The sequence below is a fragment of the Triplophysa rosa genome, linkage group LG9 (assembly GCF_024868665.1).
Source record: "Triplophysa rosa linkage group LG9, Trosa_1v2, whole genome shotgun sequence".
NCBI classification, from domain to species: domain Eukaryota; kingdom Metazoa; phylum Chordata; class Actinopteri; order Cypriniformes; family Nemacheilidae; genus Triplophysa; species Triplophysa rosa.
The window spans coordinates 18,898,826-18,922,441 of NC_079898.1; the positions used below are offsets into that span (position 1 = coordinate 18,898,826).

Below are 23,616 nucleotides of genomic sequence, written 5' to 3' on the forward strand. Positions count from 1 at the left end.
ATATACTTCTATGTACAATACAATACATTACTTGTTGCGAACCTGACTTGTTGTATAGCTTGAACCATGGTTTAACAATAGTAACTCCAGTATTTCTATTTGTAGTAAAACCACAGTAGCCATTGTTTTACAACAACACAGTTTAACTATGATATATAAAACTATGATAAAATGGTAATCAATCTATGAAAGATACATGGTTAATACACTTTGAAAGGTCTAGTGTATGAAATTTAGCGGCATCTAGGGGTGAGGTTGCAAATAGCAACCAACGGTTCACTCCACCCTCCCTTTCGAAGCACTATGGTGGCTGACACAGAACTAAGTTGTCGTCACGTTTTTGCTTCTTTGCCAAAGGAGATAACGTATGTAAGAGATGCGCTCTGTAGAGCAGTTTGTCCGTTTAGGGCTACTGTAGAAACAACATGACCCGCAGCGTAAGTAGATAGAAGTAGCTCATTCTAAGGTAATAAAAACATAATGCTTCATTATGTAAGGTCTTAATACACCTCTAAAGACATAGTTGGCCTATGTATATTATGTTGCATTTCTGTCAATAGATCCTTCAAAAAATGACACACTGGACCTTTAAATAATGTTTAAACAGTGTGATTGTCTGATTTCATCTCATGCCTTTATCTCTGTTCTGTTTTGAGACAGTGCAGCTGTATTCTGTCACAGACATGAGCTATAGCAAGAAACGTTCTGTCAGCAAATGTGTATGAGTTTGACGGTGCCTGAAGAAAGTGAAATAAAGTGTACACACACGCACACAGGCAGTGGCTAGCTCAGAGAGACTGTTGAGCTTCACTTACTGAACAATCTTACTTGAATCACTTCACTCAAATATTCACTTACTCGACAAACACACAAGCTACTGTATATAGCTACTATTCCCAGAGCTTGTCACAGTGCGTTATGGAATACGTTATATACTCTTTCAGGCCTTTGAAACGGCTAGTTAAACAACTTACTAAGTTTTGTCTTTTTGAAATGACATATCCCACACACAATTTCAGCTTTTTTCACAAAAAGAGACTGTGAGAGTTACACTGTCATACAAACATAACAAATACATTTAGACACTAAAAGAACATATGGCAAAATGATGAGTGAAAGTTAAACTAACAGATAAGAACAAACAAGACGACACACAAACACACTAAACAGAAGACTAATAGACATGAACAATCATAAACATGCTGAACAACGATCAAAATAGTATCTTTCAGAATGGAAGGCAAAAAAGGCCAAAATGTCTTGTCTGGCCTCAAAGCATCAGTGCCAGACAGGTGGCAGCCATTTTACGTTTAAACTGGCCGCTTACCTTTTCTGATGCAGATAAGCTCATGTACTCCACAATTCCGCTCTCCACCTGCAGAAACAAAGCAACCTTTAATGACAAACAATACAGTAGTCACACAAAACAAGCCATTAAACACAGAGACGCAAATGCACTGATGCACATGACATGGACACATCAGTTGGAGACTTCATCACAACGACAACAACAGGATTTTATATATCAAGCAAATGATTTAAAAGAAGAATGATGTAACATTGAAACAGCATTGTAGAGATGTATTAGAGATGTTGTATTATTGTGTGATGTGCGATATTTCGGGCCACAGCGTTTTATATAAACATACCTTGCACAAATAAAAAATATACTTGGCTACCCAAAGAAAAGAGAAACAACAGATATGAATGCTTAAATATGTTTGTTTTCGCCAATGCCTCCTGCATAGCTGTGCCACCACTTGAGACTAAAATATACATAATTAAAATGCATTGAAATGAAGAATTTACAGTATAATGTTAACGATTTAATGTAGCACTTGAAATACTTTCACTCTGCACAAATCAAACACAGCTGCACCTGTAATTGTTTCAGACTCTAGCATTGTCTTTCCTTAATCAAACCTTCAATGTCTACTCCAGTATCTGATTTACATAACCCAACTGGAAATCTACCAGCTTCCTTCTCCTGTGCTCTGCTAAATCACATTTCAAAGGTTAATCTGAACTCAACACAGTCGCAACTCAGAGATCGCCTCAACGCAACAGCTAACTTTATACTTCACAGCTGATGTGAAGTGCTCAGGTGTGTGCTAGAGTCATTCAGGTTAGAAATATCGTCAAAACTGAAACACACACTCATGCATTAGAAGCAGCAAAAGAAGTTTCCATTATGTACAGTGTAAGACTAACCCATAATGTTCGATGTAGAGGATTTCACTGGTTAGATTCAAACCTTGGACTGACTCAAATTAAACCAGTGCATTAAGCTTAAACATTACATATTTATAGGGATTCACCGTGAGCTGGTTGAAAATCGATTACAATATCTGACGATTCAAGTTGGTTGAGACGTTAAATGAATCGCAACACGTTTTGAACATCAGGGGCCGCTGTGTTTGAGGTCAGTCTGCAATTGCCGGGGTCCCCCTTGCGCCCTTGAAAGTGCATGGGCCCTAACTGTCCTAACCTTAACCCCCTAACTGTCCTAACCCCCTGGTTACATCCCTAAATATTTAATAAAAAAGATTTACATAAAAAGTACATATATATACATAAAATATAACAACATCAATACATTATTTATTGTGTTATTTTTCTATTACTAATATTTGATAAGCACAGGGCCCATGGAAAAGATGTTTTTAATTGTGTCTGCATTTATATTACCTTTGTTTTACATTATTATTCATTATTTATCAACTATCACAAACTATGCATCATTTGAAAACTAAAACACTCAACATTTATGTTCTGAACTTGTTTTTTGCAATCAATAAAATGCTCAAAATAGGGGTGCGTTATAAGAGGTTAATATTATTAATACTGTTGGAAGATATTGTCCGTGACCGGTTAAGAGTTTTGGACCTCCTCAGACTAAATTGCCCCATTCGACCCCATTATAACTCAGGTGCTTTTCAAACAAACAAACATACAGCAGATTACGAGGTCCTTCAGTTCAAGAGTCTTGACTGAACATCATGGCACTTATCAGCCAACATGTTTTTGCAAAGCAAATACTGTAAAACAAAGCATTTTAATGTGTATGGTGGGTATGCATCATGCATCCCGTGGTAAAAATAAAGTAATAATAATGAATAAAGATAATAACATGCTTTAAATCTGATTAGAGTGGAAAATGTGAATCTTTGATTAATCAAACACCTTTGACCTTTAGCCTGTGTGGGGGTTTCTATGGCTGTCTCATTTCTTAAGGCTGCGTCCTCCAGAGGTCTCATTCGAAGGCTGCTACGTCATCGAGGCTGTCTCGTTTCATAAAATCAGGTACTCTCCGGAGGCACCCTTCAAACGCGACCTTCTTTGACAGGAATTCGGAGGATACATGAGCTGTACCCTTCGTTGCTAGAGATAACCCACAATTCTTTGCGTCGGCCAATGTCTGTTATTTGAATAAACGGCAACAGCTGCACATTCAATCAAATATGTGGTGTTTAAATGTTAACAGTTTACAGTTTCTGTCACGTTTTTTTAATCTTAGCAGGCAGTAAATAGGTTTACAAGTGTTTAGTGATTTTTAAACGTTTTGAAACAGTAAGGCAAAAATTGTATAAAATCATTTAAATTAATTTGACAGGTGTGCGAGTGCAACGTGTTGTCATAGCAACGTGGTACTTCCTGTTTCCTTTTCTGCCAGTATGTCCTAGGGACGTCTCGTTTAATTCTAAGTTGAGAATCCTCCGTATACTGCATCCTTTAGAGGATGATACCTCTGGAGGACACAAGGACGCAGCCTTACGAGGCTGAGGTTGTTTGGGAAGAAGATGAATAAAAGTCATTCTGAAGGAGAGAGACAGGAGCAGCCAAGAATGTCAGTTTATGCATTCTTAATGTGTGCTGTCAACCTGTAACCCCAGAGAAACCCTAGCCATCGGTGATGTGGAGACTTATCATGGTCAAATTACATCTTGGACCAAATTTCAGAATGTGGATCTCTCTACGGTAATGAAAAAGCATGTTTACAGTAATCCATTAAAAGGATTCTAACAGTAATTAGCATCTAGATTACTGCTCACTGCATAGCTGAGAACTTCCGAGGTCAGAAAGAGTGCCCATAACTGATTTCAATCACAGTAAGTTACAGTAAAACATTCATCCTGTTCAACCACTACCCTTGATGATAAAGTAATTCAATATTCTAGACACTAACTAGACACAAGAATGATAAAATTACCAGCCTGTTGATATTTAAATAAACGTCTTTAAACTTTAAACCAAGAAGCAGCCTACAGAGAATGAGTCAGAGAGTTATAGTTGAAGCAGCATTGTGTATAAAGCAGAATGAAATGACATTAAGATCTAACAGCTCCTTAAGTCTCTCCCACACACAATTTAAGATATCATAGAAAAAATATGTTCATACTGCGTTTTGCACAAAGGATAGCAAGAGAGGCTTAAAAATCACAAGTTCAATCTGACATGATTAACTTCAACGCAGCTTTTAGGTATTAATTCCAGAACATGTTTACATTCTAAAGTGCATTTGTCGATGTCTGTATTTGTTAGACAACCTACAGTACCTTAAGTTTTGCTCCAGCGGTTTTTTCTGATTCAGTCATGAGGGACCTATGTGACTGATGGGAAGTCTGTAAATAAAGTAAGTAAACTAAGTCAAGGTGAGGATTTAGGGCCAAAGCCCTTTGTTTATCCTTCCTTCCCTGTCTTTCGTTCACTCAGCACCCCTTCCAAGGCTGATTTGTATATATTAAGATGTCCTAGTTTTATAAAGGAATTTTCTCAGGAATTTATAAAGCTCATTTCTAATTTAGGAGATGATTTCAGGCATCTGTTATTAACAGATATAACTAAAATAGACAAGCCAGTCATTAGAATAGACTACACGACTTTCAAAATCTGAACAGATTTTTTAAAAACTAGACATCACACACTTGCAGACTTTTTGAAAGTTTGCAGAGAAAAACAGGGCATCACACACTACACGATAAAATCTGCAGACTAGCGCAAACTTTCTGCAACAAGTCCAGACTGAAAATCTGAGCAAAAGTCTTGCAGTGTATTCCAGCCATTACAAACACGTGCTAACCTCATTTAAAGGTCTGAGGCTGATTATCACATGTAAGTATAGGAGTGTGTGTGTGTGCGCGTGTTAGTAAAAGACAATATCTATTATCTCTGGGAATGTGATGCAGAGTTCAATAGATGCTAGACTCCACTCAACACATTATTTTTAGGGTTTACAAAGTGTTGCATGTGTGGCGAACATGCTGAGCCATTATTACCCACAGAATACTGTGTGACATAACTGTAACACCTCGAGACTGAAAAGAACCAGCAACAATTTATATTACAGTCATTAAAGATTCATTTTAGGGCATGTAAATGCTACTAATCATTACTAAACAAACCTTTAATGTAAATGCTTTGTAAAATACTAAACACACATATGCATTGGAAATACAATGGCTGAGGGTTTGGTATAGTGTAATTTAATATGAACTCCATCAGCCAACAGTTAAAATCTAAGCCAACTCCATTAAAGAATCATTAGGGCTGATTCATAACGGCAATTACCATTCTTCCAGACCCCATTTTTCAGAGTGATCACAGCTTTCAGAGTATTAGAAACTTGCATAGATGTACATGGGTCAAGTGTTGTTATTGTTCTGCAGCCATAATGACATCTAAAGGGGAAGTTTGATTATTATCGATGTCTGTATTTGTTAGACAACCTACAGTATCTTAAGTTTTTGTCACGGTCCTGCCTTCTTGGTTCTGTATTTCTAGTCGTGTGGCAGGATCGGGACGGAGCCCTTAGGTTTTATGTGAGAAAGCCATGAGTTATTTACGTTTTACATCTCATGTGCTTTCTTGTGCCTTGTCATTGGCCCCATCCCTCTCGTTTCATGTATTGCTTCCCTGCCGTGTCTAATGTTTCCCACCTGCCCTGTGTCATTATCCCTCGTTTGTCTCTCCTATAAATGCCCTCGTGTTTCTTTGTCCTGTGCTCGTGGATTGTGTGTATGTACTTGCGTTCAGTGTTCCCGGTCCCGTCCCTAGCCTTGTCCGTAGTCTTTGAGTTTCTTGTGTTTTTACCCTGCCGTGTTTTTGTTTAAGACGTTGTGTCGCGCTATTTGGTTTGTTAGTTTATTTTTGCCCCCCCCGTGGGAAGTCTTTGGTTTCTAGTTTTGTATTTTAGTTCGTTCCTGTTTTTTGACACCCCCTCGTGGGTTTTTACTTGTTTGTTTATTGAAGAAATAAAAGATTTCTGTTAACCCCTTCACCACCACTCCTCTTCCTGCCTGCATTTGGGTTCTCTCCCTTGCCATACCCTGACAAGTTTTGGTCCAGTGGTTCATTCTGATTCAGTCATGAGGGACCTGTGTGACTGACGGGGAGTCTGTAAAGAAAGTAAGTAAAATAAGTCAAGGTGAGTATTCAGGGTCAAAGCCCTTTGTTTTTCCTTCCTTCCTTCCCTGTCTTTCTTTCACTCAAGACCCCCCTCAGGCTGGTTTTTATTTATTAAGCTGTCCTTGTTTTATAAAGGAATTATGCAATACCTGAGCAACTACAGAAATGTGAAGCCAAAACTGGCAATTGTTTCTGGAAAGGGGACATGTCTACCACCAAAATGATTTAATACAAAAAGAAACAAGGAGAAGGTCAAAGATGACAAAATACAATGCTGAAAAAGGTAAAATGTAAGAAAAACAGTTGAAACTGCATCTCTAAATCGTGAATAACACTTAAGAACGCTACACGACTTTTAAAATCTGAACAGATTAAAAAAAAAATAGACATCACACACTTGTAGACTTTTTGAAAGGTTGCAGAGAAAAACAGGGCATCACACACTACACGATAAAATCTGCAGACTAGCGCAGACTTTTTGCAACAGGTCCAGACTGAAAATCTGGGCAAAATCTGAGCAAAAGTCTTGTAGTTCAATAGATGCTAGACACCACTCAACACGTCATTTTTAGGGTTTGCAAAGAGTTACATGTGTGTCGAACAAGCTGAGCCATTATTACCCACAGAATACTGTGTGACATAACTGTAACACCTCGAGACAGAAAAGAACCTGCAACAATTTATTTTACAGCCATTAAAGATTCATTTTAGGGCATTTAAATGCTACTAATCATTACTAAACAAGCCTTTAATGTAAATGCTTCATAAAATACTAAACACACATATGCATTGGAAAGACAATGGCTGAGGGTTTGGCATAGTGTAATTTAATATGAACTCCATCAGCCAACAGTTAAAATCTAAGACAACTCCATTAAAGAATCATTAGGGCTGATCCATAAGGGCAATTACCATTCTTCCAGACCCACTTTTTCTGAGTGATCACAGCTTTCAGAGTATTAGAAACTTGCATAGATGTACATGCGTCAAGTTTTTCAATTGTTCTGCAGCCTTAATGACATCTAAAGGGGAAGTTTGATTATTATTTATTTCTTGATGGAATAAATTGAACAATTAGGCTTTTGCAGAACATCTTTCAGCACACTTAAAACAAAAGCAACCATGTAAATCCATACATTAAACACCTTTTGATTGGCTGAGATTGTGCCCAGACCCAAGATTTTTAACCATTTGGCCACACCACTCCACAAGATTTTGGTTCTTCTCTGGGTGTTGAGCTTAGGGTTCTAGAGCAAGTTCTGCGACCAGTCTGGTTTGTATCAGTTACATGTAACTGTCTTGACTAACTGTGACCCAGACTGATACCAGACCGAGAGGAGACAACTTTACCCAAGAGAGATTTGTTCTCTCCCGCACACACATTACCAGTCTGACACACAACTCTGCAATTAACAGTTTGGCCCTCTAAGGGGGATCCTGTTCACTACAATCTACATTTCTCTCTTTTACTCTGCCAACTCACTCACTCACTAGGGACGGGTGGGGGGAGAGTGAAAGAAGCAATTTAAGTCAAGGCACATAAAAGCTAATGGGCATTTGCAAACAAGTTTCAAAATCTGCACTAGATCACAAGTCCCAAAGCAATTACAGAGAAGATTCTGATTGCTGGCATATGCTTCCTTTCAACGGCTCCTCCAGGCTGCTAACGTTCTTAAGGAGACTTTTAAATCAGATGTCAAACACAGCTAGTTTGAATAACACGGATTGAAATCCACTTGTTTTCACAGATTTTGAAATCAGAATTTAGCCAATCTGGATAGAGCAAAAGAATAAAGCAGTAATACTGTTAAAATTCCTTGTGTTTGTTTTCTTCATAACAAACTGTGTATAGAGCTAACTCTACCAGCTCCCAGAAGATCAACATGCTACGCACAGCAATTATGACCCTGTACCTCTACTCTCTGGAGTCGTCCACAGCCTTTGGGAGAGAGTGGGCTCTGTGGGTGTGTTTTGGTGACTGGACTCTGTTGGGACTTTGTCTACTCTGTATTCAGGCGATTGGGGTAGCTGTTGCTGTTTTTTGCAGTCTAAACTGAGTCATGAAAACTAAACTGATCTGAGTCATGAATACATTCTGCATAACTGCATGTAAATGTTTGTCTACAGTCAAAAGTTGAAGATGAACAACGCAGCAGGCCATGGCGAGTCATTTTCTTTTTAGCGGTTTCTCAGTTGTCATTTCTTTGAGGTACTTCCAATTCGAAAATAGATCTCTCTTTGTGACATCATATCCTGTAAATGCTGGGGGTTAAGTATGTTGTATGCTGCAAAGTGCTGCTAATGCTATTACCATCACATGCAATGCTGATCCACTCATCCATCCTCATTACTTTTATTCAAAGGGTATTGACACCGTGCTCTTTGGTGAGCAATCGGTGCAATGACTAATTTAACAGACCTTTGATCTAAAGACATCATTCCTTCTCCTGACTGGATCTACTGACTTTAAAGTTCAGAGATCAACCATCCAGTGAATCAGCTCCCCTGTGAGAAGCCAGTAACCCAGGATGTAAATCGAAAGAAGTGAATGGAAGTAACTCTATTATTGATGCTTCGGTTACTTATGGGACCTGAAAAAAATCTGCCCAGCATCACTGTACATTCAAAAGCAGATAAAACAGCAACATAAGAGAAAACATCTGCAGAAGTGAAGATACCAGAAAATCTTGGGAAGATTTAAACACGCATCTTTTAATAAATAAATCGCGTTGGGGTTGACGTACTTACTCTGGTGTTAGGAAAGGAAATGGCAGCCGTTTAATGTGATTATCCATTGAGCTAAAGAGTCTCAGCTGTTGTCAGTGCTCTAAAACAACATCTCTTGTAAACATGCTTGTTTTTTCATTTACAGGTCAAATAAGGCAACACACAAAATGGCGAGCCAAATACTTGGAAACAACAGATGCCACTCCTCCCATTTTTTTCTACGCTGTCCTTTTTCTAGATACAAAATATGCATAAAAAGATAACAAATAAGTACCATGTGACGTTAAAAGTCCATTACCAAAATCCAGATTTGAAATTCACCTGACAGCATTGATAAAGCATCTTGCATGGGTTTCTGTGGCCGATTTATTCTTCAGTGATCATTTTAAACTCATTCTTTATTTCAGACACATGGCCCCAGGTGGTGTTTTAACATAATACACCATGCTTTCAAAATCCATTACCCTGTCCACCAAGTTCTCTTCCTTATACAACGTTTATTCAGTAAATTACTTGACAAGCACTTACTCAGCACATACAGCGCCACAGTCTAAACACTAAACACCTCGACTGAACACCAGATGTTTGCCACATAAGAGTAAAAAACCATACAGCTCGGTTATTCTTTAAAGAGTTTCACAGGAACCAAACAGAAAAGGTGAGACATTTTAGGACAAATACACTACATTGAAGTGACAGCTGGTGAAAAAACAAAAACAGCCTCTTTTTCATCATTTTATCTTATCCGCAATTCACATCCTATTTGATGTGCCACTCTTTTGTGTTAGAACACTTATTCTTTGTCATGACAAAATAATTTCAGGTTTCATTCTTTGCAAAACAGTAGTAAAGTGCTTTAAACAGTAGATGTGGACATATTGTGCCCAAAGCTGAAAGGGGGAGAGGAGGGGAGATAAGGACTGTCTGTGTCAGTAGACCGATAAATACAAACTAAACAGTACATTTCAAAATAAAATTCTGTGATCAATGTGACACATTTGTACAGTTTTTCTAATAAATACGACCACAGAGTCTGTGTAGGTTGCTAAATGCATTTATAAAATAAACAGACTTTTCACTTGAAAATGTTCTCAACCGGTTCCTAAACACTGGCAACAGATACACACCCTGGAAAGATGGAGTTCTCTTCGTCGATTTATCGACTGCGGTTATTTGTTATTGAGACCTGTCAAACATAATTGTTTTATATTTTATATTGAAGATGCTTTGCCATGTTGGTTGTTATCACAGTTTAAATACTTAGATGGATTTGTGACAGGTTTACAAACATACAAGCTAACCTCATTATTTTATAAAAACAAAATCTCCTCTCTCCTAAGCTGTACATTGCAAAAGAACTAAACTAAGATACTGTCAGTTTTTAATTCTAGTTTTTTTTTTTTGCATGGAGGCTGTGTGTGTGTGGGTGGCTGTGTTGGAGCTGGCCTACAGTGATGGTTTAAAAAAACATAACTGTTCTCCAGATCGGTGATAATATAAAACACAACAAAAAACAACAGTCTTACACAACAAAATACAAAAAATACCTTTACCAACTATATCACACATAGATATACTCTTCACATCTTTGAAAGGAAAAGAATAGTCTTTTATTTCTCATGAAGGAAAAGGCAAATTAACCAATGGAAAGGAAGAACAATTAATATAAATACAGACAGACAAGCACAATCGACTACTGCTTATAGTAGCAAGAATTAGAGAGAAATAGTCTTCCAAGAAGAGGTGAGGATATCTTTGCTAAATATAACGCGAGCGGTAGGGGAGACAATTGTAACGGGGGCAATTGTAACACACTCAATTCCTCCAATCAGAAACAAGTTACAGTGATGACACTCTGCCTGTGGAAAGGAGCGAGATCTTTATACCTCAGCAGAAGTTTTCACCAAAACACTGATCTTCATGTATGAAAGTTAATTTTTGATTGTAAAATATTTTTCTTCTGCTGTCTAAAGTTTAGATGACTGCAAAAATGAAATAACATGTTTTTTATCTCTAGGTTATTGATAAAAAATGATTATGAACAATCATTGGTGAAATAGGTGTGGCAAGCTAGCATACAAAATTTTATCATGGCTGCAACATCGGGGGCGATTGTAACATTGTGTTACAATGGCCCCCGAGCCACATGGTCCAATGTAAGCACCTTGTTTGTCTGTGTCGACACACTTAGAAATAGACATCTAAAAGACATCTAAAAGAAGTTCTGTCATGACAACTCTCAGAGGGTTTAGCACAGTAGTGTACATGACACATAAATGTATTTGGTCCTGTTTGGAATAGATCTGCTATGCTGCTGCTACAATTGCCCGCCGACCCGCCCCCCCCCCCCCCAAAAGGGGGCAATTGTAACACGCTGACTTCTTGCATTTGGTTTAATATTATAGTCTTGTCCTTATTAGTGAAAATATATGGTAACACTTTACAATAAGGTGCTATTTGTTAACAATTATTTAAGGCATTAGCTAACATGAACTAACAACGAACAATACTTCTACAGCATTTATTAATTAGCAATTATTAACCCTACTACATGTTAATTTCAGCATTTATAAATACATTATTAAAATCAAACGTTGTCACTGTTAACATTAGTTAATGCACCATGAACTAACACGAATAGCTGTATTGACATGAACTAACATTAACAAGGATTAATAAATGTTGAAAAACGAAATTGTTCATTGTTAGCTAATGTTAGCTAATGCATTTACTAATGTTAACTAATAGCACCTTATTGTAAAGTGTTACCAAATATATAAATTGTTTTATTAATTAATGCACCTATATTCAATTAGTGTATTTCAAGTAGTCTGTGAGTTATGAAGGAAAATGTAAAAAAAATTACTATTGTACTACTCCCCTAAGCACCTGTATGAGTAGGCTATCCCAAAATAACACACCAGGAACAAACATTTGATTTAGAATTGTTTCTTTTTCTTCATTAGAGTAACCGGTGGAACAGTCTAATGGAAAAGTCAAGCTACCGGATTTCCTCAATGAAGCGACGGGAACCTGCTGCTCGCTCGTGTAAAGTACTCCGTGAACCCTAAATATACATCCCAAACCTCCTCACCATGCCACAGCCCAAACGCAGTTCACTATAAACATAACAAATGCAACAGATGCAGTGATTTACTGAGAGAAGAATTTCACTCTAACTGGATATGCTTAGCATTCAGTTCCTGTGATTGACACGCAAGTTGAAGTAATTCTGAAATCAGTTATTAGGCAAACGTCAGTACGGGAGCTGTTCTTTCAGCACCACAATCACTCCACTCCATACAAACCACACAAACTTTACCTCCACTGTGTGTCATCATCACAAAAACACTCCACGCCACAGACAGCGAAACAACACTCACATTTAAGCAAGTACAGCTAAGCGATTGGGCTCTGAAAAGAGAAGTGAGTTTGCGAAAGCAGGAGAGCGTCATTGGCCTACTCACCATCTATCGCCATGATGTTCTGGTCTGGACTGAACCATGCCGAGCGCTTAAGACGGGGTGGGCTCGACCGTTCCGGCGCGCAGGGGGATGAGAGGGGCCGGCCATCAGATGGTACGATCCAGCATTCAAGAAAACTCTGCGGCGGATTCCTGCTGTTTGCTTAGCAGGATGCTGATCAACTTTTATCAAATAATAACGAGGGCTGCGGGTTAAATATAAGACAGCTGTCAAAGGAGCATTATAACTAGTGCAAATTACCAAGTCAATATAATTAATATGGTACCCTGCACAATAATGTTGTAATTGTTAACAATTAGTTAATACATTTGCTAACATGAACTAAAAGCGAAGAATACTTCCGCATCATTTATCAATCCCTGTTCGTGTTAATTTCATCATTTACTAATACATGATTATTAAAATATAACGTTAACATTAGTTAATGGACCATGAACTAACATGAAGAACTGTATTGACATTAAGAAGGATTAATAAATGCTCAAAACTACTGCTTATTGTTAGTTCTCGTTAGTTAATGCATTTACTAATGTTAACAAATGCAATCTTATTGTAAAGTGTTACCATCTACAGTGTACAAAACCATCTACAAGAACTACAATACAATTTTGCTTTGGGCATGGATCAAATAGCTATAATTTGGAATAACTATCAGCAGTATCAATAGTTAAAATAATTTTACTAACAGATCTACCATGGCTATTTAAAAATTGATAACTAAACAGCAGGTATCACAGCTAATGAGAGTAACCTTTAGTGAGCCCACATTCAAAAGGAATTCAATAATAGTGGCTCACATATACTGAACAAGCTTTCTGGAGTTCTGAAATTTGTAGATTCGAATTCATCACATGCGCCTCAGAGACAATATTGAGCTTAGTTTTGATATATTATCCTATTATCACCCGATGCAATTTCAACACTGATAATTACACAATTTGCAATACTCAGCCTCCCACTATTCTGTGTGAATTGCCTCTGTGCTTCCTGTCAATTGGGATTTGTCATTAGGTCATGAGTAAGTACCGGAAGCCATATAGTGCACAGGCGAGAGACAGAGAGAGCGTGAAACATTTGGGAAATCATGTGGCCTTTCAGTGTCAAACATAAAAAGTATGTTTGAAACACAAACAAGTACATTGTCAGACATTATGGAAGCTATATGTGACCGTTATTAGCACTGTTGCATTATCTTGTAACGCTATGGTTACAGCAGTTGCCATGCATCAATTGAGCTGGATAGAAACACATGCAATTACAGTATACTACAAATAACAGTTCCTATATCAATCTCTCTCTCCATCTATGGATATTTAATTTCCTGGTCTGTCTGCTAAATGGAGCCCTAATCCTTTCTATGGCATTTAACACCAGCCTAAAAAGAGAAAAATATATATGTTATTACGTAAACTACACAGGCCCAGAAGCACTTCCTGTTTCACTTTTTCTTTCACACTTAAAGTGTTGAATGTTTCCATAACATTGTGATCGAGTACTAAATGTGATGTTGGTTGTATTTTATTGTAATGTTTGTGTAGTGTTAAAGTGCTTCTGCCAAGGGACAGTATAGTTGCTAAAAAGAAAAAAATACAATTTTTAGTTTAAAAATATTTAATGATTTTGTCTTTGCTCCTTAAGAAAAGATTACTGTTTAGATCTATTTTAGTCAGAATCTAGCACTTCAGTGAGAGGTTATCTGACTATGCCATCTTAGATGTCTGTGCAGAGTTCACTCCATCAATAATTGACCTCTTCTCATCTCTTCGGGTTTATCTTGTGTGCGGTTATTTATGGATTCTGATTTGAGAAGCTCTTCCAAACTGTTGTGCTCATCAGTCTTATCCGTGTTGTCATAGAAACACTCAGACATCAATTAACCCTTTCGATTCTACTGTGTCTGGAGGAAGAGATGAAGAGGAAAACTGTTAGGATTTCAGACACTGTTTTTCAAGCTATACAGATAATGAGATTAGGTAAACATTTAAACATCTCATACTAAAAAATCTTGAATGTTTGTGCACAACCATATACTGTATTCACTTTTGAATACAGGAAAAATCTAGTCTTTACTTTCTGGACAAAAAACACAAGACTTGTTAGATGAATGTGTGAAATAGAGAACATCTGATCTGACATGTTGAAACACCAAGACATGACAAATATATTTTCCTTTTCAGTTTATCTACTGTTTGGCCTGAAAATGTAGACATGCTTGCCAAAAATCACTTCAGTCAAAATAAAGCTAAAAACAAAAGGTGCTCTAGATACCTATACCATCTGACGAGCAGAGTTATAAAATCAGTTCAGAGCTCTCACACTCTTCTCTTCCTCTCCAGACACACAATGGAGTCATGATGAGAGCACAGAGGGGTTTCCAAGGCAACAGACTACCCACACTCCAATAAACACAAGTGTTGGACACACAGAGTAGGATGTGAGAGAAAGCGAGCAAGAGGTCACCTTTACTGGTCCGATCATTGCATTTGCATATATGGCCTTTAGTAACAGATCATCTATTTACTCTCATAAACAGTCTATAATTGAAATAACATGCAAAAATATTAAAAGTGATCACAATGGAATGGATTAGAAATCATGACTGATGTCAAATGTGACAAGGAACACAAAAACATAAGACCGCCTTTTTCTGCTACAATGATGTGGCGTTGTTGCATTTCATGATATAACTGTAATACGGATCACAACACAAACAGAAACCTAAATGCTCTAAAATCCAGACCGGAACAAATGGTCCTAGGGGGCTCAGATGCTGAGAGGGAGGTGCTTACATATAAATCAAACTAACACAAGGATATGCAGACTTCTCTTGCACGTCACACACCCGGCAACACAGCCTCTGCTAAAACAACTAAGCACACGCTCAAAACCATTTCATATTTCATAACATACAACTACACTACAGCTACACAAAGCACTCCGAGTTGCCATTAAGCCCCTGCCCAAATATATACAGTATATACACTCACCTAAAGGATTATTAGGAACACCATACTAATACGGTGTTTGACCCCCTTTCGCCTTCAGAACTGCCTTAATTCTACGTGGCATTGATTCAACAAGGTGCTGAAAGCATTCTTTAGAAATGTTGGCCCATATTGATAGGATAGCATCTTGCAGTTGATGGAGATTTGTGGGATGCACATCCAGGGCACGAAGCTCCCGTTCCACCACATCCCAAAGATGTTCTATCGGGTTGAGATCTGGTGACTGTGGGGGCCATTCTAGTACAGTGAACTCATTGTCATGTTCAAGAAACCAATTTGAAATGATTCGAGCTTTGTGACATGGTGCATTATCCTGCTGGAAGTAGCCATTAGAGGATGGGTACATGGTGGTCATAAAGGGATGGACATGGTCAGAAACAATGCTCAGGTAGGCCGTGGCATTTAAACGATGCCCAATTGGCACTAAGGGGCCTAAAGTGTGCCAAGAAAACATCCCCCACACCATTACACCACCACCACCAGCCTGCACAGTGGTAACAAGGCATGATGGATCCATGTTCTCATTCTGTTTACGCCAAATTCTGACTCTACCATTTGAATGTCTCAACAGAAATCGAGACTCATCAGACCAGGCAACATTTTTCCAGTCTTCAACTGTCCAATTTTGGTGAGCTCGTGCAAATTGTAGCCTCTTTTTCCTATTTGTAGTGGAGATGAGTGGTACCCGGTGGGGTCTTCTGCTGTTGTAGCCCATCTGCCTCAAGGTTGTGCGTGTTGTGGCTTCACAAATGCTTTGCTGCATACCTCGGTTGTAACGAGTGGTTATTTCAGTCAAAGTTGCTCTTCTATCAGCTTGAATCAGTCGGCCCATTCTCCTCTGACCTCTAGCATCAACAAGGCATTTTCGCCCACAGGACTGCCGCATACTGGATGTTTTTCCCTTTTCACACCATTCTTTGTAAACCCTAGAAATGGTTGTGCGTGAAAATCCCAGTAACTGAGCAGATTGTGAAATACTCAGACCGGCCCGTCTGGCACCAACAACCATGCCACGCTCAAAATTGCTTAAATCACCTTTCTTTCCCATTCTGACATTCAGTTTGGAGTTCAGGAGATTGTCTTGACCAGGACCACACCCCTAAATGCATTGAAGCAACTGCCATGTGATTGGTTGATTAGATAATTGCATTAATGAGAAATTGAACAGGTGTTCCTAATAATCCTTTAGGTGAGTGTATATATATATGTAACAAAAATAAAAGATATACTCAGGTCAGTAGTTTTAGACAAACTGACCAGGTGGATATTAGCACGCAATGGTAACAGGGTTATTGCTTTGTGATATTGCCATTATAGAGGTCAGCAGACAAAAGAACTTTCACAAAGATTCAGATATCACATATCTGGGAATACACAGAAGAGATCTATCAGATTAAGGGTTTTGATAAAGTCAGATGATCTTGGTCTAACCAAACAGTTCATTTCTTTCATTATGACATGTGAATGCAGTGTGTGTTAAAGACAGAGAGACAGTGCACATCTGTGTGTGCAGTGTGTGTGTCAGACAGCTGCTCCATTTTCCTGCTGACAGAAAAACAGAGGGGGAAAGCTAAGAACGAGATCTCTACTCATAACTTGGGACATACAAGATATATTTTAAAAATGCTTTACATAAAATTTTCAGCCTGTGTTTTCCTGATAAGATGCAGTGGTATCATTAGAAGGGATCTAATACGCACTTATTAAAACAAGCCGTAATGAACCAAGTGATTATTGAAGTATTAAATCAAATGAATCCAATTCTTATACAGCACTTCATTAGCAGTGCAAAGGTTGTGGGTTCTATTTCCAGGGAACAGACAAACTGATTACATGTCTAGATTCGAAAATCATATATATATATATATAACTTATGTAAACATTAGGCAGCAGGATTGAAATTGTCTTCTGTAAAATGGCATTTATCATAAATTAACCAAAGGAAAAAAATACATACTGTCAAAACAAAATTTGAGACAAATGTTAAAGGAGTTCACCCAAAAAGGTGGTTAAGATTGTATAGAGAAATATTATCACTGAACCCAGACTTAATCTTTGACCTGTTCATTACATAAAGCTCTAGTATGTCTTCAGAAAACAAGTAATATGGCTTATAAATGTGCAAAAATCTGGTTGTTTTTTCATGTTATCAGCATATGAGTTTGGAACAACACACAGGAGGGTGAGCTGATAATATAAAAAATAATTGTAAAAAACAAGTTTTCCCATTCAGCCACACTGCATTTTAATTGAATGTCAAAAGATTTCCTGTCCAATAAAAGATTGAATTCAGAGAGGTAAAGTGTCACACTTCATCAGATTTTAGGCATTTTTAGGTGTTGTTCTCCTCGCCTGTGATGAAAAGGTGGACTGGCTTCTTGGAGTGCTGCATCTGAGCAGCACGATCAGCTCCTGTGATGGCAGCCAGCCGATGTGTGTCGTATCGAGAGTACAGGGCCGTGCAGGTGAAGCTGGGCGAACTGCCACTCTCTCTAACACCAGCCTGAAGCATATTACACACCTCACTGTAGAAATTAGGGTATGTAGGCAACCCATAGAAGATCAGGTTATAGATTCCCTTAATAGTGTACCTGAGGAAATTAGATTAAAAATGCACAAATGTAAATTAAACCAATTTGTTTTGCCATTTCAAGAACACAATTGCAAACACATTTGTAAAAACATACCTTTTGTAGAAATGGAACCTTTCTGAGAAAAGCAGAAACTGTTTTTCTCCTTTCTGAAAGTAATGGCGTGCACGATTGACCTCTGATCTCTGCGAGTACTCGCTGATACTCCCAAAACTGACATCCTTTTTCTTCAGATAGTTCCGCAGACGGACAAAGTCGAAGTATGATGGTACATAGATGAGAGTGTGGGACATTACAGAGTCTTTGTACTGTGGCAGAATCTTATCCACAAAGAACTGGAACCTATAGGATCATGGATAGTTTAAATGCATCTTCAATATTTTGGATAGGCTTTACACAATGATCTAAGCTATACTCTTTGATAATGCTGGATATGTACTAAATTTCGTATGTGCAGTAGTGGAAAGGGTCCCCGTCGGAACATATTTTATATTTTTAAATCACACTACATTTAAGTATGAAATTGACTGTACATGGCATTTGGTGGCTCTGTAATGTGTGAATAAAAAAAGAGAAATTCTCTACATTGTTGAACTGGAACTCCACCAGCCACTGGTTGAAATTTACTGTGACTGATGACTGTTGCCCTCTAGTGTCACAACATGAAAAAAGCAGAAGTCTGACCTGGCATCCTGATCCATGAAGCTGTCAGAGTGGAACATCTGGAACACATGTGGTAACTGCACCAGTACCTGACAGATTGAGCCCACCTTTGGAATGGTCTTACAATGCACCTGAGAAAAATAAGAATATTAGAACACATCCACTACATGTATAAATATGATGTCCATCTGTTTATACAAGTCATTCTACAATGTAAAAAAATGAGAAACCTCATCAATCCTACAGTGAATTTCCAGTAAATTAAAAAAATGCTTGATCTAAACAAAATGGGCAACATTGGAGTTAAGTCAATCTGCTGTGTACCTGACCCCTGTAGTTGTGGCAGTGTTTGGTAAGGATGTTGGTGATCTGGGGTTCTTGTATGGCACTGAACACCAGTGTCTGTCTGTAGTGTGCTGCCCAGTTGTTTAGGTTCCACATGCGCACACGGGAAAAATCGACTCCATGCGAGTCCAGCGGCTGCAGATTCACATGGTTCAACACATGCTGCCACAAACATAATATAGAAAAAGATAATGGGAAACTAAGCAAATGATTTGACCTCATATTATTGTAAAATGTCAGTGTAAAATATCAAATCATTACTATGGCTTTAACTTTGGCCATTTGTTTCTACGACTAACAGAAATTGGTTTGAGAGAGACTCACCAGCACATGTTCCCAGTTCTGCATAAGGAACACATCCGCCTGATCCACAATAAGCAGCTCGATGGAGGAAAGAAAGTCGAAATCTCTCTTGCTCTCACCATCGGCACCCAGAATGGTTCGAAGACCCAGTGGAGATGCAATGATGATGTCAGAGGAGTAGAATGGAGAATAGAGACACATGCTGCGTTTCATAACAGACACACCTGACGACACAAAGAGAGAAAAAAAATACAATGCTACATGTCAAACCAAAAGTAGTGTTTTGATAGCACCATTTGGCCAAAGTTCAGCCAAAAATTCTAGCAGAATGGAAAGCGCTGGTTTCATCGTACCTATCCTAAAGTGGTCGTCCACATTTCCAGAGAAGACGGCATGATAATCATCAGGTCTCTGCAGGTTGGATGGTGTGTTGTCTGGCTCTTCCCCAAACTCTTCCTTGAATCTCTTCTTGTTACTGACGTCCATTTTCTTCCCTTTGGGTTCCATTAGAGTTATGAAGGTCTGGACCACACGCAATGCTCCATCTCTGATTGGCACTAGAATCAACACCTTGAGGAGGATGGGTAAATATAAATTATGAAGACAATTCAATCCCAGGTGTATGTGGCTATTCCTTAAAAACAAGTTCATTGTTGTCCATTTCCAAAGTAAACATAATAGTGATTTACATATAATTTGATTCGATAACATCTTCACGTTACAGTCATCAACATCAAGGCCAAGACAAACAAGGATTAACCCATTCAGCATTTAAAATCAATACATCCAACATTATACACTGGGTATTAAAGAGTACATAACATGAGATTGAGATCATGAAAATGACATTTCACGCAGTGTGTAATATTGCCGTGTTTGAAAGTAAGCAGTCTGCCAAGTTGTAAATCCGAAGGTGAATGAATAGTTATTGGCTTGGAAAAAAGGGAGTCGACTCTGAATCACAGAAACGAGTCGTCCCTAGTATGATTCGCGAACTGCCACGGATTTACGTCACTACATATAGTCCCCGCCTACGTTTTGCTTGGACTGCCTGCGAAAACTTCTCTCTTCTACCCCAAACACTGTAGCTTGTGAGCCTCATTCGCGGTAGACCAATCACAGCAGACTAGACCATCTGACAAATCACATCAGACTAGGCTAGTGGTAAGGAGGGGATTAGACAGATGAATCGTGGAACTGCCTACTATTACGAAACAATAGTGTTTTTACACCTTCTATGTACATAAACTTGATGTTGGACACTCCATAAACCAAAGTAGGATCTTAAAAATCCCTAGTTATGTACTCTTTAAAGTCAGGTTTCATTTATGGATTCTTTTTTATAAAAAAAATCACAATTAAAGCCACTTGTACCTTTGGTCTGGTAATGCCCTGGTCACGAAAATCTTCTTCAGCATGTTTATTTTCCTTCAAGTTGGCATTATTTCTGAGCACACGAGAGTTGGCCTTTAATACATGGTTCAGGACATGAAGACAGTAGGCACTCCGCACTTCCTTAGTCTCCCTCAAGGGGGAGCTATTTGCAAAATACACATCCCTGTATGTACCTGCAAAAACAAATTATGCAAAAGCATGAAACACACTATCACAGACAAAACACACAAAAACAACAGCTAAATGTCCTTTTAAATAATCTAGGCTCACATGACATTTAAGTTTATTGACATACCCATGAGCCCAAGCAGTTCCTTCTGTAACTCTGTGACATCCGGCACAGCCCCACTTCCAGATTGGGAGGACTGGTTAAGCCAGCACCAATTGGCCTGGATGGTTTTGTGAATAGGTGAGACAGGAGCAGAGGAGGGCTGTCCCAAAGCAGGGAAACGTTCCAGCGGACGCACACACTGCAGAGTGCCCAGTTTTGGCCACTGGAGAAAACAGAAATTAAGAGTTTGTCTCTCCTTATATTTGAAATACTATGTATGATTTTAACAAATATATGTAATAACTGCCAAAATCAAATGAAAACAATGTGTCTTGAATTTGACAACATACCTTAACCTGAGTCTTGAACTTTGACCCCCCTGAGATTTGACTCACTTCTACTTCACTGAGTTCTATCTCCTGGTGCTCCACAAACATGTCTGCAAGAACGAATGAGTTCGAAAGCAGAAAAAAACATTTATTATACATCCGTTGAGTCTATTAACAGTCTCAGACTTGCTCCCAAATTGCGCACGTTAAGGGATAGTTCACCCAAAAATGAAAATTCTGTCATCATTCACTCACCTTCGAGTTTTCCCATAGTAGGAAAAATTACTTTATCATTCTTTATCAAATCAGTCTGATTTGCTGATTTATAAAATGTGTAACGCTTTGTGCCTGCCACACTTGACACTGATGTATACCGTAATAATGAACAGTGGCTTGTACATATTAGTGATGGGTTTGAAATAAGTAAGAGAACACCATTTAAATAGACAGTACACATTCATTTATAATTTCAGGTAAGAATTCAAGCTTACACTATAACATAAATCATGTCTCACCCTCTTTCAACTCTTCTGAGTTCTCTCCCTCTGCAGGCAAGTTTTTCTCTAAACAGAATGCAGCTTCATTCTTCTTATCTGTAAACTCTCCCTCTGTAATTTTCTCTGTGTCTTCTTCATTTTTTTTTTCAGGTTGTTCTTTATTTTCTGGGTCATCGGGTAAGTCTTTATTCTCTTCTCCCAAATCTTCTTCATCATCCTCTTCCTCTAAATCTTCTTCCTCATCTTCTTCGTTCTCGTTTTCTTCCCCCTCTCCTTCAGCTAGAACCAAACAGAGGCATTTAAAATCAGCACAGTAACTCTGCAAGTACTTACAACATCAAACACCATTTTGTAACTTCACTTTTTATAAACTACCATTCAAAAATTGGACTGGATTGCTAAAGGAAAAGAATTCAACCAGTTCCCAGCACACTTGGAAAATCCTTGGCTGGATTTGCTCACGAGTGTTATTCCAAACCTTTCCTACATAGAAAAATCTTATTTTGTATCCAGCTGAAGAAAATAAAATCAGGTTTGGAATAACAAACAGGGATGAGTAAATAATAATAGAATTTTCATTTTGGGGATTCTCATTTTTGTTAGAAATGAGACTGTAGACTTACGTTCAACAGCTTCTAGAACTTCCTCCTCTTCCTCATCCACTTCACTTTCTTCATCTTCACTGTTGTCATCAGCACCCTGGATCATCGTGGACAGCAGTTTCTGATATGCAGACTGCTGTTCTTCATCACTGCCTTCCTCATACTCGGGTTCCGGGCGTTGTGGATGACTGTTGGGCTGGTAAAGAAAATTATGAACACATTGAGGCTTCCTAAAGATGGCAAAACTAAAAACAAGCTATTCAAATTAATGCATGGGCATCTTTGCTGGAGACTCCACAAAGTAACAGCTCTACATACATCAGCAGTCAAATCAAGCTCATTCACACCGGATTCGTGCCTATCCAGTAAAAACCGTACAGAAGGAGATTGCTGGAGCCGCTTTGTGACCTGCACCTCACTTCTACATAACTTATGTCACGACTAAAAAACATACTGGTCTACTGTTACTACTTACCAAGCGCAAAATCTGAGTTTCCTCGGGCCTGTCCACAACACTATGAACGACAGAAAAATATTAACTTAACGTTAGCTGTTATGTTGGAAGCTCACATGTAAGGCTAACTTCTACTCTTTGATGTTCTAAACAACGGTTCGACATACTCACTTATCATGAAAAGGATGCTGTTCTCCATACTCCTTTAGATGTTTCTTCTGTTTCTTATTTAAATTGCTAACCTCTTGGTTTCCTCTCTTTCTTCTGCCCATGTTTGTACACACGTGTGTGTACTCCACACTAATCTTTTCTTCGTGGATAATAATCCACGCCGGCTAACACTCTTGCGCCACCTATCGACCTGGAGTAAGTGTACTGTAGTAGAGACACGGAGGGTTTTGTAAGGTTAGGTTTAGGGTTGGGGGAGGTGTAGTCGTTAGCTAATGTAATTTATTGTAATTATATGGCGAGATTTTGCACCACTTCCGGCCGTAGCTGTATCTCTTCTAGCAACAACCGGGAAACAGTGCCAGGGACAGCAATT

The 23,616-nt window shown here is 38.5% G+C and overlaps 2 protein-coding genes across 3 annotated transcripts in view; both read right to left on the bottom strand.

The window, feature by feature from the left end:
• syt14a (synaptotagmin XIVa) overlaps positions 1-12,654 on the bottom strand; it is a 36,823-nt gene extending 24,169 nt beyond the window's left edge. Inside the window, exons 1-2 of one of the 2 annotated variants that reach the window (XM_057342464.1) lie at positions 12,600-12,654; positions 1,328-1,375 (exon numbers count right to left, since the gene is read on the bottom strand). In XM_057342464.1, the coding sequence (XP_057198447.1) occupies positions 1,328-1,375; positions 12,600-12,612 (61 nt within the window). In that variant the 5' untranslated portion in view covers positions 12,613-12,654. Of the gene's footprint in view, positions 1-1,327; positions 1,376-12,454; positions 12,486-12,599 lie in introns of those variants that run through there. The other variant, XM_057342463.1, reaches the window with a different exon arrangement.
• A 4,170-nt stretch (positions 12,655-16,824) lies between these two features.
• Positions 16,825-23,394, bottom strand: utp25 (UTP25 small subunit processor component). The gene is made up of 13 exons (XM_057342940.1): positions 23,244-23,394; positions 23,094-23,133; positions 22,640-22,814; positions 22,035-22,295; positions 21,541-21,629; positions 21,215-21,413; positions 20,899-21,092; positions 19,878-20,094; positions 19,546-19,748; positions 19,201-19,383; positions 18,898-19,007; positions 18,310-18,555; positions 16,825-18,213 (listed from the first exon to the last, which is right to left on the bottom strand). The coding sequence occupies exons 1-13, from the start codon at positions 23,342-23,344 to the stop codon at positions 17,955-17,957; spliced, it is 2,277 nt and encodes a 758-aa protein (XP_057198923.1). The 5' UTR covers positions 23,345-23,394; the 3' UTR covers positions 16,825-17,954.
• Between the last annotated feature and the right edge of the window lie 222 nt (positions 23,395-23,616).